Below are 16,362 nucleotides of genomic sequence, written 5' to 3'. Positions count from 1 at the left end.
AAATTTGGTATGGCCCAGCGCTTTCACAGTTGGACCTTCCAACCAGACCAACCTCCTCGGGCGCAGATGCATGAACTTGTCCGAATCGCAAGGAAATGGCTGGATCCGCAGAGGAATACAGCAGCGGCGGTGGTGGAGGCCGTTGTGGTGGATCGTTACCTACGCGCCCTGCCTTATGAGGCAAAACGGTTCATCAGTCAACAGGCCTTGACCACGGCTGATCTGACCGTGGAAGCTGTGGAAAAGTACCAGGCCACAGCGGAGATGCTGAATGCTTCCCGAAAAGACCCCAGGAGTGCGGCCCCACCACAAATGGGAAGGACCCGTCCAAAGGACCCCAGGTCTCGAACCCAGCCACGTCAGGACTTATCCCGGCTCAGGGGGAGCCAGAAACCAGGCGGGTCCAAGAGGAGTACACCAGGAGGGGGAAACTTCGACAGTGTTACCGGTGTGGGGAGATGGGACATATCTCCTGGCAGTGTGGGAAACCAGCCGATGAACCTATGCCCACTGCGGAGTCCTCCAGCTCAGCACCCACACACCGGGTTGCCTCGCTCTTGGGAGTCGTAGATGGCGGCCCAGATCGACCCCCCACCTGCCCGGTAACTGTGAATCACCATGATGTGGAGGCCTTACTGGATTCTGGTAGCCGGGCCACCCTGGTGCGTAAGGATTTGGTGGGCCCAACGTGTCTGACCCCGGGGAAAGTCCTCCCAGTTTCCTGTGTCCATGGGGACACCAGAGAATACCCCATTACTGAACTTACAATGACCAGCACACGGGGGAACCATACACACGACGGCGGGGGTGGTTGATTCCCTCCCGTCCCTGTCCTAATTGGACGAGACTGCCCAGCCTTTACCCACTCTGGAGAGAGTCTCAGGAGAGGATAACCCGAGTACCTCGGAAACGGAGAGGCAAGACTCATCCTGGGAAGGCTCCGGTGCAATCCTCCGAGTTACTCACTCCCGCCCGGGCTCTGATAGGGATGGCAGGTGCCCAGACCGACACCGAGACTGGTCCGGATACGGGAGAAGAGAACGCAGCCCAGGAAAGTGCTCCGTTCTCCAGTGAAGAAGACGTCCCAGGCACCCAAGAGCTTCCCCCTCTCACAGGCCAGTATGGTACGGCTCAATTACAAGATCCTACTCTTGCAAATGCCTTAAGAAATGTGCAGGTATTAGAAGGTGTAGTGTTAGGTGATAAGACAACCCCTACTTACCCCCATTTCGCAGTAAACCGGGGGTTAGTATATCAGATAGTCAAGAAAAATGAGGAAGTGCATGAACAGCTCCTCGTGCCACAGCCCTATCGGGCCACAGTACTCAACCTAGCCCACACACACCCGCTAGGGGCCCACTTGGGGGTAGAGAAGACTAAGGAAAGAATCATGCAACGTTTCTTTTGGCCAGGAGTACACAAAGAGATAGAGAACTACTGCCGTAGTTGCCCTGAGTGTCAGCAGGTTGCGCCAAAGCCCACATATAGAAACCCGCTCATTCCCTTGCCCATTATCGAAACTCCTTTTGAGAGGATTGGATTAGACATAGTCGGGCCCTTACCGAAAAGTGCCAGGGGACATCAATACATTCTGGTCATTCTGGACTATGCGTCCCGGTACCCGGAGGCCATTCCGCTGAGGAAGGCTACATCCAGACAAATCGCCAAGGAGCTGTTCCGTCTCTCAACTAGTCTGGGAATCCCAAAAGAGATATTGACGGACCAAGGGACTCCATTCATGTCCAGGGTGATGAAAGAACTCTGTGCTTTACTGAAAATCAAACAGCTGAGAACCTCGGTCTACCACCCCCAGACAGATGGCCTAGTCGAACGTTTTAACAAAACACTAAAATCCATGCTGCGGAAAGCGGTAGGGGAAGATGGGCGCAACTGGGATCAGCTGTTACCATACATATTGTTTGCGGTGAGAGAGGTACCTCAGTCTTCTACTGGTTTTTCACCCTTTGAGCTCTTGCTTTCCTACAGACCCAGAGGACTGCTCGACATCGCCAAGGAGGCCTGGGAGGAGCAGCCATGCCAACAGCGGACACTGATCGACCATGTAGGGGCTATGAGGGGAGAGAATGAAGGCCATCTATCCCATGATGCGGGAACACATGGAGGCCAGTCAGCGGCAACAGCAAGCCTCCTACAACAGATCTGCTCAGCCCAGGGAGTTTAAGCCGGGGGACAGAGTGCTGGTCCTGGTGCCAACCGTTGAGTGCAAATTCCTGGCAACCTGGCAAGGACCATATGAGGTCATTGAACGCATGGGAGAAGTAAACTACAAGGTGAGGCAACCAGATAAGAGGAAAACTGAGCAGATTTATCATGTTAACCTTTTAAAGAAGTGGCACGCCAGAGAGGCGCTGTTTAGCTCTCTACCCCCACAGAGACCCAGGAACCGGCGCGAGAAGAGGTTCAGCTGGGTCCAAATCTGTCCCCACATCAACGACAGATGGCCCTGGAACTCGTGGAGCAGAACCAGGATGTCTTCTCCTCCCTTCCCGGTCACACAGAGGTGGTCCAACATGAGATCCGCACCATGCCTGGCCGAACGGTAAACCAGCGCCCTGTACCGCGTGCCAGAGGCTCGTAAAGTGGTTATACAGAAGGAGGTAAGGAAGATGCGGGAGTTGGGAGTAATCGAAGAGTCCCACAGTGCCTGGGCAAGTCCCATAGTACTAGTTCCCAAGCCAGACGGTTCAGTACGATTTTGTAATGACTATCGAAAGTTGAATGAAGTGTCTGAATTTGATGCATACCCAATGCCTCGTGTCGATGATTTAATAGACTCCTTGGGGCATGCTCGTTTCATAACCACTCTTGATCTCACAAAAGGCTACTGGCAGGTGCCCTTGACCCCGGCGTCTAAGGAGAAGACAGCCTTTGCCACCCCGGAGGGGCTCTACCAGTATACCTGACTTCCGTTTGGTCTCCACGGGGCACCTGCCACGTTCCAACGCCTGATGGATCGAGTCCTTGCGCCCCACAAGAGGTACGCAGCGGCTTATTTGGATGATGTGGTTATACAAAGTCAGGATTGGGCCAGCCACCTACCCCGGGTACAAGCGGTGCTGGATTCGCTCAGGGAAGCAGGGCTCACGGCAAACCCGAAGAAGTGCAAGGTGGCCTTCAGTGAGACAAACTACCTGGGGTACACCATTGGGCGGGGGTTGGTCAAACCACAGGAAGCCAAACTGCGGGCCATACAGGACTGGCCGCAGCCCATCAACAAGAAGCAAGTAAGGTCATTTTTGGGCCTCGCTGGCTACTATAGACGCTTTATTGCAGATTTTGCTACCATAGCGGCACCATTGACGGAGCTGACGACCAAACGCCACTCACGAATGGTGAAGTGGAACCCCTGCGGCGGAGGCGGCTTTCCGCAACCTGAAGCGAGCACTCTGCTCCAGTCCGATCCTGGTGGCACCAGACTTCAAGAAGGAATTCATGGTCCAAGCGGATGCTTCGGAGGTGGGTCTGGGTGCTGTCCTCACCCAGGCACATGACGGGGAAGAACATCCCATTCTCTACCTAAGCAGGAAGTTACTTCCAAGAGAGAAGAACTATTCAACGGTGGAGAAGGAATGTCTGGCTGTAGTCTGGGCCCTGGAGTCCCTTCGGTTCTATCTCCTGGGCCGACGTTTCATGGTGGTATCTGATCACGCCCCTCTGCAGTGGATGGCCAAGAACAAGGAATCAAACAGTAGAGTAACCAGATGGTTTTTGAGCTTGCAACCGTTTAACTTTTCGGTTGTCCACAGGGCTGGCAAGCACCACGGAAATGCGGACGCCCTCTCCCGGCGTGATGCCTTCTTCACTGCCTTTACCCCGACGAGGACGTCGGTCCCGAGGAGGGGGATGTGTGATGTCACGAGAGGCTGTGTCCTGGAGGGACGTTACATCCCCCTGAGGTGGCTGCAAACCCAGACAGCTATGGCTCCATCTGCTGGTATGGTCGGGAACTCCAACCCTCTGTGGCCAATCTTCCCACGCAGCTGAAACCAATCAGGGGCTGATAGGCTGGGGTTGTTTTGGAAGGGAGGAGACACGGTCTGGAGGGTGGGCTCGGGGAAGAAGAGAATTGTGTTATAATTTCGTTAGTTGCCGAAGACCTTTAATAAAAATCCTTGTTTTGGTTGAACCTGGACTCCTTGCACTACTTGGGCAACCCCGCTGGAAGCGGTAGCCTCTCGTGGCATCACAATACACAAATAGAACATGTCAAATGAAGGGTCCCGAACAGAAGAGAGAGAGATGAGACCGTAACCCCTATTTAATCATCCCCAAAATCCCGCGGGATTACCCATCATACCCCCCAACCTTTCCATCTGTCCTGGCATATTTAACCCCTGCTAGTACCCATGAGAACGATAACACATCCATGAACACAGAACACAATACAGGGTCGTTACAATAATTTAAAAAATGTCCCGAACAACAATGCATTGGCAGGGCAATTCAAGCAAAGCCAATATGCAGTGATAATGTATTGGGCCTATAGCTTACTGCACAAACCTCACTGCTACAGTGCTGTTTTTCATTGGTTAATGTTGCATAGGCTTGCGTTTTTTAAGTCATGTTAAAAACATAATCTGAGCAGTAGATCTATGCTTACATTTTGACACAGGAAGTGATCTTGACTCAGAAAAGGTTGGTGAACTGTTCTAGAGTTTTCCCTGTTAACACTATCACGGTTTCCCTTTACTGTGAAATTGTGATCAAATCAACGCAATATTAGCCACTTTCAATGCAGCATATTGAAACAAAACGAGCTATGCAATATTATTTTTTTTGAGGCAGAATGCATCAGAGTAGGATTTTATAGCATTGACACGCACGACTCAGCCCGTACTCTACACAGACCCGTGCGGCATAACCAATCAGAGCTGCGGTAGGCCTATATGCAAATAGACCATTGCCATATATGGATCTGTGGCATTTGCGTTGAACTGGGACCCCGTCCAGCTGGTGGCGGTAATGCACCATTAACATTGGATGCCAACCGCCGTTAAACCCCATCGAAGAAGAAGAAGAATTTGAACTAGTCGTGAGTAGATGCGCTTGTTTTGAGATCAAAGCGTGAGCTGCATGTTGCCAAATGTTTTACATGTCCTTTGCTAGTTAGTGCGTTATTAGCCCAGTTATAGATAATATGTAGTCAGCAATAGGGGAGTGATTGCTTCCTACAAGAGCACAGAACATGTATATTTCTAGAAATCTTTGAAAAGCAAGTCAGATAAAGAGCTTTTTTTTTTCTTAAAGGGGCAGTGTTGTATTTTGAGACTGGCTTGAATAAACTAAGTAGCCAATAGGTAGAGGGTAGCATAATTTGTCTGATTCTCTGTAAAAATGGCATGGGAATAATAATGCATTTTATTTAGTAAAGTGTTTTTTTGCATCAAACAACACAACAACATTTTCAGTCACCTCCTTGTCTGAAGGACAAGTGGACAAACAGGTTGATGTCAAGCCCTGCATGTTTTTTTTCAAAAGTTTAATGGAATGTAGGCCTACATTGAACACCACACATTGGCTGCTACTGTAGGCTGAATGATAGAACAGCTATTTCCATGTTCAAATGTAATGGGATGCATTTTCTTCATTGTTTTTGATGGTAGGCCACTCTGGTAGGTCTACATTATAATCAAATAGCCACAGTAGCCTACTTGGCCACTGTTAAAACTGTAACTTAAAATGGGTACAGTCTCAGTGTTCACTGTAAACGCTTGCAGGAAGTTGCACAGAATTTTAACAACGTTCAAGTTTGCGCTCGGCAGACCTGAAATTTGCTCAATGCCGGGACAAATAAAATAAAATAAAATTTTATTTGCCACATGCGCCAAATACAACAGTGAAATGCTTACTTACAAGCCCTTAACCAACAATGCAGTTTTAAGAAAAAAAAATGTTAAGTAAAGAATAAAAAATAATTAAAGAGCAGCAGTAAAATAAAATAACAGTAGGGAGGCTATATACAGGGGGTCCCGGTACAGAGTCAATGTGCGGGGGCACCGGTTAGTCGAGGAAACATTGGTGTGGTGTATACATTTACATTTTAGTCATTTAGCAGATGCTCTTTTCCAGAGTGCATACATTTTTTTTTTTCTTCTTCATATTGGCCCCCTGTGGGAATCGAACCCACAACCCTGGCGTTGCAAGCGCCATGCTCTACCAACTGTGCTACATGCAGTAGCTGGTATTATGGTTTCTGTCCTTTCAGCATCACGAGCCTGCCACACACTGAAGGTCCAATAGGTTCGCCACTGTGCAAACATGTCTATAATAGATATACAGACTGTTACAATTTCCCCCTGTTACAATTTCCCCCTGTTACAATTTTTCCCCTGTTACAATTTTCCCCTGTTACAATTTCCCCCGGTCTCCCCTTACTAACAGTGAGCATGCAACTTTCCAACAATTTCCCCTACTCTTCCCTACCAGCGATTCAAGGAAATTCTGACAACGTTTTAGGATATTTTTCAACGAAAGTAAAGGACAGTAATGTTATGAGTAAAGTAGGAAGCCCAGTTTTCAACAGGCGATAAGATAATGTTTCAAGAAAGGAGTGTATATATTTGGCCTGGCGAAGCAGTTTTATGCGCTGACTGAATGGAAGCTGATAATTATGTTTTTACTCCGCTGGTCTGGGAATGAAATTACGAGTCCTCACTGTTGAGAAATGACGGGACCTCACTGTCCGAGACCGAGTCAAGACATAGTAAAAATTTACACTACCGTTCAAAAGTTTGGGTTCACTTAGAAATGTCCTTGTTTTTGAAAGAAAGGCAATTTTTTTGTCCATTAAAATAACATCAAATTGATCAGAAATACAGTGTAGACATTGTTAATGTTGTAAATGGCTATTGTAGCTGGAAACGGCTGATTTTTAATGTAATATCTACATAGGCGAACAGAGGCCCATTATCAGCAACCGTCAGTCCTGTGTTCCAATGGCACGTTGTGTTTGCTAATCCAAGTTTATCATTTTAAAAGGCTAATTGATGATTAGAAAACTATTTTGCAATTATGTTAGCACAGCTGAAAACTGTTGTGCTGATTAAATAAGCAATAAAACTGGCCTTCTTGAGACTAGTTGAGTATCTGGAGAATCAGCAATTGTGGGTTCGATTACAGAATCAAAATGGCCAGAAACAAAGAACTTTCTTCTAAAACTCGTCAGTCTATTATTGTTCTGAGAAATGAAGGCTATTCCATGTGAGAAATTGTCAAGAAACAGAAGATCTTGTACAACGCTGTGTACTACTCCCTTCACAGAACAGCGCAAACAGGCTCTAACCAGAATAGAAGGAGGTGTGGGAGGCCCCGGTGCACAACTTAGCAAGAGGACAAATACATTAGTGTCTAGTTTGAGAAACAGACACCTCACAGGTCCTCAACTGGCAGCTTCATTAAATAGTAACCACAAAACACCAGTCTCAACGTCAACAGTGAAGAGGCGACTCTGGGATGCTGACCTTCTAGGCAGTGTTGCAAAGAAAAAGCCATATCTCAGACTGGCCAATAAAAATACAAAATTAAGATGGGCAAAAGAACACAGACACTGGACAGAGGAAGTTTGGAAAAAAGTGTTATGGACAGATGAATCGAAGTTTGAGGTGTTCGGATCACAAAGAAGAACATTTGTGAGAAGCAGACCAAATGAAAAGATGCTGGAGGAGTGCTTGATGCCATCTGTCAAGCATGGTGGAGGCAACATGATGGTCTAGGGTGCTTTGGTGGTGGTAAAGTGGGAGATGTGTACAGGGTAAAAGGGATCTTGAAGAAGGAAGGCTATCACTCCATTTTGCAACGCCATGCCATACCCTGTGGACGGCACTTGATTGGAGCCAATTTCCTCCTACAACAGGACAATGACCCAAAGCACAGCTCCAAACTATGCAATAACTATTTAGGGAAGAAGCAGTCAGCTGGTATTCTGTCTATAATGGAGTGGCCAGCACAGCCACCGGATCTCAACCCTATTGAGCTGTTGTGGGAGCAGCTTGACCGTAAGAAGTGCCCATCAAGCCAATCTAATTTGTGGGAGGTGCTTCAGGAAGCATGGGGTGAAATCTCTTCAGATTACCTCAACAAATTGACAACTAGAATGCCAAAGGTCTGCAAGGCTGTAATTGCTGCAAATTGAGGATTCTTTGATGAAAGCAAAGATTGAAGGACACAATTATTATTTCAATAAAAAATCATTATTTCTAACCTTGTCAATGACTACATTTCCTATTCATTTTGCTATATTTCCTATTCAAACCCATTTCATGTATGTTTTCATGGAAAACAAGGACATTTCTAAGTGACCCCAAACTTTTGAATGGTAGTGTGTCCGACACCAAGACAAGACCGACTCACTCAAAATGTCGTCTCGAGACCGTACTCGTACTACAACACTGCTTTCTAACAAAGATATCTACAGTACATATATTTCAGGATGTTGTGTATCCCTGGAAATAATCAGAATTCATGTAAACATAACAGTTTTGAAAACATAGCTTGTCCAAAAAAAGTGGTCTCTTGGCACAACTTACCCCGAGTATGAGGTAAATGGGTGCTTGTGTCCTGTGACAGTGTGTGATGGTGCTGGTAGGTCATAGTTTAATTAATGGAATGGGGTATGGTACAGTATATTGTATATCTTAAATGTATGCTTAACATTCAATTTCTTGATCAGTTGTCTGGGACAGGGATGTTGTTTCGATGTGCCAATTTGTAGGCAAGCTCTCTGTATTTGAAGCTACTAAGCCCATGAAACTGATCCACAAGATTCCTGATATGTTTATTTATTATTTTATTTATTTTTTTAGTAATTTAGCAGACGCTCTTATCCAGAGCGACTTACAGGAGCAATTAGGGTTAAGTGCCTTGCTCAAGGGCACATCGACATATTTTTCACCTAGTCGGCTCGGGGATTAGAACCAGCGACCTTTCGGTTACTGGCACAACGCTCTTACCCACTAAGCTACCTGTTTAGCAAGCTCAGGCACCATGTCATCAGATAAGACCTTGTGTGCCTCTGCTATTCTATCATAGTCTCTCTTTAGCACAGTTTGTTTGTTTTCTTTTTTGTCAATGTACCTCAGTCTATTTTTGTCATTCAGTTTATTTTTTCATCCCTCGCTGCTGCTCAAATGGACTTCTTCCCTTGCTGCTCTCTCAAAAACATCAATGAAGGCTAGACCCCTGCTTGTTTTACGTTTGTATAGACGGGGCATGATGATATCGGCTCTGAAACAATAAAAATGAGTTAATATGCATGACACATTGCAAAAACACATTGCAGAGAACACAGGAAGAATTATCACTGAATTATCACAGTGAATTATTGTAATGTTTGTTTATGTGTCAATTAATCCCATAAGGGAGGGGTTGCCAACTGGCGATTTGGCAAGAAAATGAAATGTCATTCATTCATGTCATAAAAAAAAAATATATAAGAAAATGTCAGTGATTAATTCATACAAGGATGTACTTTCATGCTAGGCTTAGGACCTCATATTGTAGCTTATAGAGACCACAACTGATGTAGAAAAACAATCTACTTTGGTTTAGATACAAACATCAAGAAGCCTATAACACAATCAATTCATTTGACTTTGTGAAAATACGTTTTTTGGACCTAACTTGCATGCCACTTTTTCCATGTGGTTTCTTCCTTCACATACACCATTAAATTATGACCTCTTCCTAAATATTTGATCACATGATTAATTTTGTGAATGATTTCCTAGAAAAAATGGGTGGCTCAACTAACCCTTTGGCTCAATTTAACCCACTCTCCCATAGAAGAACTATAAATCAAACACATAATCCAGATGTAGCCTGTTGCAAATATAGGCAATAAGGTCAATAGAGGAAGGATTTTTCAAAATGCACCTAAATCAGCCCCTACAAATGTTGCCTTTTCTCATTAGATATTTTGCACTCTGCATTTTAGTGTAGCTCAAAGTAATATTCTTTGGAGTAATTGCATATTATTGCCAAAATCTCAGTTGCATTACAATTTAAGTGACTCTCGCCATTTAAATGTGATTCAGACTAGACTACACCATTTTCATCATAGGGTGTTTTTCTTGTGAGTACTAATACATTGAAGTTCATTTCAGTACAATGTTAATTACTATAATACAGCGTTTTATAAGTAGGAGATTGTAAAGAGTTGATATATTAGTTAGTGTCCATCTGTACAAATAGATTGACGGAAGGAAAGTTATCCTAAACTATGATTGGATGAGCTCTATTCACGTCACGTGTTGGCGGAAGTAGCAAGAGCAATATGTGCCAGATGTTTTGCAACATAGCTTCTAAGCAATACAGCCCCTTCAATTGAAAAATCCTATCAACGTGAGTAGCTAGTTGTACTGTTGTTTAACAAACTGCTGAACATCTTTTCATCGTCAATGCAAAACTAACCAATGTTTTCATAATGTAGCTATAGGCCTAGCTAAGTCCAGGGAGACAATTCACTCTGGTGACACTCGCGCCAGATTTGAATGAATGATGCTACCCGGCCGTTAGCTTAAGTTAATATAAATTGTAATTTAAATGGCTAGTTGCGGGATGAAGCTACCCGGCCGTAGAAGGGGTTGAGCCAGAGGTATTTTGCAGTGAAGAGCAACGTATTCAACTACTAGTTATTCAACTGCAGGCCTCAGCAACCTACTACTGTTATAATCATAGCTATTACACTAGAGACGTGACGACACATTTCCACGAGAAACACAGAGCAGCTTTCCATTTCCAGCTTAACGGTCGTGCTATCGGGGATCCTTGGGACGTCCCTACACCTCATTGAAGTTAAAAATGGTTAGGGAAGGGTTATGGTTAGTGCATAGGGGGGTATGGACGTCCCAAGTATCCCGTATAGCTTATGGGGTACTAACGTTAGCTTAGAACTAACCTCGTCGACCTGGGGTGTAATCATTACGCCTATTCTGTTGCAAAACGTTTTGCAACAGAAACCCTTCACTCCAAAATGAAAACGCAAACGAGAGTTTCCATTGGACAAAATCAGGCAGGTCCCGCCCCGTTTCGGTCTGTTTGCTCTGTTTGATTCGTTCGGATCTTAAACGGTAATTGGTTTCCGTAATCAATACACCCCTGATGCTCTCCTGGAAATAAGTAGGCCTAGTATGTGGTGTTATGTTGTATAGTATAAAGGCTGATCATTGCTTCCCATATTGCTACCAAGTTCCCCAGTTATCTGTGTAACTCAAGTTTATTATTTTCCTACAGTTTGTACATGTATTTTATTTTCGAGCGCTTACTGTGTATTTGTTCTTGTTTGTTGCCTCTTCTCGGAGCTCAAACATACTATGAGACGCGGATGTGTGCGTGTCTTTGGTTTTGAGTGGGTCAAGGTATTTCTACTTGCCTTTACCAGTGTCATGTAAGGGCTGATGGGGAGACTATGTGGGTACTTAGGCTGGTTTCATTTGAGAACTTTTGTTTTTGTAAGTCCTTTTACCAACATTATTATTTAGTCTACCTCTAGTAGGAGTGTAGGCCAAGGGCAGGAGTAAAGGCTATTTAGAAAATCTGGTTAAATGTGTATTAGCCTTCATATATGACACAACATTATTGATAGTGTAGGCTTAGACTGACACTTTAGTTTGATTTGACAGTAAGAGTAGATTTGGTAATGGTTAGAAATTAAACGTTGAGTATATCTCTCACTAGATGCAACGGCGAACTCGCACAGTTAAAGTCTACACGGAAAAGACAACAGATGAAGATTCAGATGAACTGTGAGTTTTAACTTAAGTTAGGAATCGTGTATGGAATTAATTTGATCAAAATTGTGTTGTTGAGTGTGTATTCTAAAGCTTCTATATTCACAGTTCCCCTTTTGATCAGTTTTCAATAACACAAGCCTCTGTTCCCTTAGTAGTCCACACACACAGTCAGAGAGTGAAGATGAGATTGAAGAATGGCAGCCAGAATCCAAGGCCCCCAAGAGGCAGCTGAAAGCTCAGCCAGGCGAGAAGAAGCCAGCGGTGAAGAGGCAGGCTAAACCTAAGGAACCTAAAGAGCCCAAGGAGTCCAAACCCAAAGCCCCACGCAAACCAGTGGAGAGGAAGCCCCGAGCTCCCAGAGCCCCTAAAGAACCCAAACCCCCTAAAGCTCCCAGAGCCCCTAAAGCTCCCAGAGCAGCAAAAGGCAGTAAGAAGCAGCAGGCTCTATTAGAGGAAGAGGCTGGAGGAGCCAATCAGACTAACTCCATCTGTGATGCAGCGGAGTCACAGCAGTCAGCCAGGGTCAAGGAGGAGGTAAGAGTCCTGAAAACTCTGCACCTGTTTAGTAAGCTTTTATTACTCTAGTAATGATATTGTGTTAATTTTGTTAGACATTACTTGCTTTGTAATTGCATTGCGTTAATGGAGTTGAGTGGTACAGTGTAATACAAACTGCTCAACTTGATTTCTATGAAATTACAACACATTTGGCTGTACATAATGGTAGAGACACCTCACTGACTGACTTCACCACTTTTTATATCAGGTCAGTGTTTATATACTCCTTTCCTGGATGTCTTTCAGAGGCTGTCCTTCATTGTGCCCGATGGATCCTGCAACGACAACATGTCCAGAGCAGGGGGCGGGTGGTCTGAGGGGCCCTCCTCCAGCCATCAGCTTTATGGGTTGAAGAAGGAAGAGCCTGAGGAGGACTTCACGTTCGATGAGCCTTCTCTGAAGAGACAGAAGACCACCAGTGCCCCTCAGGGCAGGCCCACCAGACTGCCCACCTCAGGAAGAGGCTTTGGAGAAGACCTGAACATGAACTGGGACCTTATTCAAGTAAGTCCTTGGAGTAATTCAACAACAAACCATATTTTTCAGCACTAACCTAAATAAACTAAACAGTTGCTATACTGTTGTGCCAAACCACAAAATATGTAAATAGCTGGTCTGACTGAATGGCACCTTAAAATCCCCTGAAAAGTAGTTGACCATTGCAAGCAATGTATGTTTCCAGATGAATCTAGTATTATGCACATGGTACTTTGATTCCACTGTGATGATGCATTCTCCTCTGTGTGTTGTCAGTTGCTGTCTGAGAGGACAGGGGTGGAGCAGTGGGTGTGTTTGAACATTTCCCAGCTCTTCAGAGAGGAGAACACCATTCCCTTTATAGTGCGCTACAGGAAAGAGATGATCAACCACATGGACGCAGACGCCGTGAGGGACTTGCAGCTGGTGCTGGAGGAGATCTAGTGAGGAACTTATTAGTGGGGAGCTATACTAGTTTATTAGACTGGAATAGAAAATAGTATTTGACTTCACCATAAGTAACATAAGATAATCAAACAAACATTTCATAATACCCAGTCGTGTAAAGTACTTAAGTAAAAATACTTGAAAGTACTACTTAAGTAATTTCTTTGGGTATATGTACTTTACTATTTATAATGTTGGACTACTTTTACTTTTACTCCATACATTTTCCTTGACACCCAAAAGTACTCGTTACATTTTGAATGCTTAGCAGAACAGGACAATTGTCTAATTCACACACTTATCAGGAGAACATCCCTGGTCATCCCTACTGCCTCTGATCTGGCGGACTCACTAAACACATTTGTAAATGATGTCTGAGCATGCCCCTGGCTATATGTAAAATAAAATAAAACAAGAAAATGGTACGGCCTGCTTTGCTTTATATAAGGAATTTTTACTTTTGAAACTTAAGTATATTTTAGCAATTACATTTACTTTTGATACTTAAGTATATTTAATACCAAATACTTTTAGACTTTTACTCAAGTAGTATTTTACTGGGTGACTTTTACTTGAGTCATTTTCTATTAAGTTATCTTTACTTTTACTCAAGTATGACAATTGGGTACTTTTTCCACCTCTGATAATACCCTGCATACTGTATATTTGTATGTCTGCATAAATAACTTACAAGCAGTCAGTGCAATGACAGACCATCCCCATTAGATGGCGTCAATTAGACAAGTTGGGTAATATTATAGTTGGAGATTGTTCAGAGTATTTCATCTGTGTTTGTGTGTGTGTGTGTGTCCATGCATGTTTGATCTGTGTGATCCTGTGATTTCTCTAGTGCACTGGCGAAGAAGGCGCAGACTATCAGTCAGACTCTGAAGAAGGAGGGAGTCCTGACTGCTGAGCTGGAGCAGGCTCTGAGGAACTGCAGGACCGCTGATGAACTGGACCACGTGGTGAGTGAGAGCAGTCTACTTAGGGTTGCAAAGGGATGGAATGTTACCAGTATTTTTTATTTTTTTACCAGTAAACTACCGGAATTCTGGAAACTTTCAAGGATTTTAGGGAGTTTTCATATAATGTCAAACATTATCCTAAATATAACCCATCAACTTCATGAATTCCGTTCATGTTTAATATTTTTCCATAGATTACCAAAATTACCTATTAATAACCAACATTTCAGAATATTCCAACTTTGGTAAATTACAGGGAGTTTTGCAACTCTAGGTCTACTGACCAGAACTGGACCGTGCATGTACAGTTGAAGTCGGAAGTTTACATACACCTTAGCCAAATACATTTAAACTCAGTTTTTCACAATTCCTGACATTTAATCCTAGTAAAAATTCCCTGTCTTAGGTCAGTTAGGATCACCACTTTATTTTAAGAATGTGAAATGTCAGAATAATAGTAGAGAGAATGATTTATTTCAGCTTTAATTTATTTCATCACATTCCCAGTGGGTCAGAAGTTTACATACACTCAATTAGTATTTGGTAGCATTGCATTTAAACTGTTTAACTTGGGTCAAACGTTTTGGGTAGCCTTCCACAAGCTTCCCACAATAAGTTGGGTGAATTTTGGCCCATTCCTCCTGACAGAGATGGTGTAACTGAGTCAGGTTTGTAGGCCTCCTTGCTCGCACACGCTTTTTCAGTTCTGCCCACAAATGTTCTATAGGCTTGAGGTCAGGGCTTTGTGATGGCCACTCCAATACCTTGACTTTGTTGTCCTTAAGCCATTTTGCCACAACTTTGGAAGTACGCTTGGGGTCATTGTCCATTTGGAAGACCCATTTGTGACCAAGCTTTAACTTCCTGACTGATGTCTTGAGATGTTGCTTCAAGATATCCACATAATTTTCCTTCCTCATGATGCCATCTATTTTGTGAAGTGCACCAGTCCCTCCTGCAGCAAAGCACCCCCACAGTATGATGCTGCCACCCCTGTGCTTCACGGTTGGGATGGTGTTCTTCAGCTTGCAAGCTACCCCCTTTTTCCTCCAAACATAACGATGGTCATTATGGCCAAACAGTTCTATTTTTGTTTCATCAGACCAGAGGACATTTCTCCAAAAATTACGATCTTTGTCCCCATGTGCAGATGCAAACGGTAGTATGGCTATTTTGTGGCGGTTTTGGAGCAGTGGCTTCTTCCTTGCTGAGCGGCCTTTCAGGTTATGTCAATATAGGACTCGTTTTACTGTGGATATAGATACTTTTGTACCTGTTTCCTCCAGCATCTTCACAAGGTCCTTTGCTGTTGTTCTGGGATTGATTTGCACTTTTTGCACCGAAGTACGTTCATCTCTAGGAGACAGAACGCGTCTCCTTCCTGAGCGGTATGACTGCTGCGTGGTCCCATGGTGTTTATACTTGCGTACTATTGTTTGTACAGATGAACGTGGTACCTTTAGGCGTTTGGAAATTGCTCCCAAGGATGAACCAGACTTGTGGAGGTCTACATTTTTTTTCTGAGGTCTTGCCTGATTTCTTTTGATTTTCCCATGATGTCAAGCAAAGAGGCACTGAGTTTGAAGGTAGGCCTTGAAATACACTGCTCAAAAAAATAAAGGGAACACTTAAACAACACAATGCAACTCCAAGTCAATCACACTTCTGTGAAATCAAACTGTCCACTTAGGAAGCAACACTGATTGACAATAAATGTCACATGCTGTTGTGCAAATGGAATAGACAACAGGTGGAAATTATTGGCAATTAGCAAGACACCCCCAATAAAGGACTGGTTTGCAGGTGGTGACCACAGACCACTTCTCAGTTCCTATGCTTCCTGGCTGATGTTTTGGTCACTTTTGAATGCTGGCGGTGCTTTCACTCTAGTTATAGCATGAGACGGAGTCTACAACCCACACAAGTGGCTCAGGTAGTGCAGCTCATCCAGGATGGCACATCAATGCGAGCTGTGGCAAGAAGGTTTGCTGTGTCTGTCAGCGTAGTGTCCAGAGCATGGAGGCGCTACCAGGAGACAGACCAGTACATCAGGAGACGTGGAGGAGGCCGTAGGAGGGCAACAACCCAGCAGCAGGACTGCTACCTCCGCCTTTGTGCAAGGAGGAGCAGGAGGAGCACTGCCAGAGCCCTGCAAAATGACC

The 16,362-nt window shown here is 44.3% G+C and overlaps 1 protein-coding gene across 2 annotated transcripts in view; it reads left to right on the top strand.

Moving 5' to 3' along the window:
* The first annotated feature begins 10,278 nt into the window (after positions 1 to 10,278).
* The window catches only part of srbd1 (S1 RNA binding domain 1), a 109,748-nt gene continuing 103,664 nt past the window's right edge, over positions 10,279 to 16,362 (top strand). The window contains exons 1-6 of one of the 2 annotated variants that reach the window (XM_041859033.1): positions 10,279 to 10,359; positions 11,695 to 11,762; positions 11,906 to 12,284; positions 12,555 to 12,812; positions 13,062 to 13,228; positions 14,083 to 14,200. In XM_041859033.1, the coding sequence (XP_041714967.1) occupies positions 11,695 to 11,762; positions 11,906 to 12,284; positions 12,555 to 12,812; positions 13,062 to 13,228; positions 14,083 to 14,200 (990 nt within the window). In that variant the 5' untranslated portion in view covers positions 10,279 to 10,359. Of the gene's footprint in view, positions 10,360 to 11,694; positions 11,763 to 11,902; positions 12,285 to 12,554; positions 12,813 to 13,061; positions 13,229 to 14,082; positions 14,201 to 16,362 lie in introns of both variants that reach the window. The other variant, XM_041859032.1, reaches the window with a different exon arrangement.

This window comes from Coregonus clupeaformis, chromosome 31, assembly GCF_020615455.1.
Source record: "Coregonus clupeaformis isolate EN_2021a chromosome 31, ASM2061545v1, whole genome shotgun sequence".
Lineage (NCBI taxonomy): Eukaryota > Metazoa > Chordata > Actinopteri > Salmoniformes > Salmonidae > Coregonus > Coregonus clupeaformis.
This window is presented reverse-complemented; position numbering and strand designations above follow the sequence as displayed.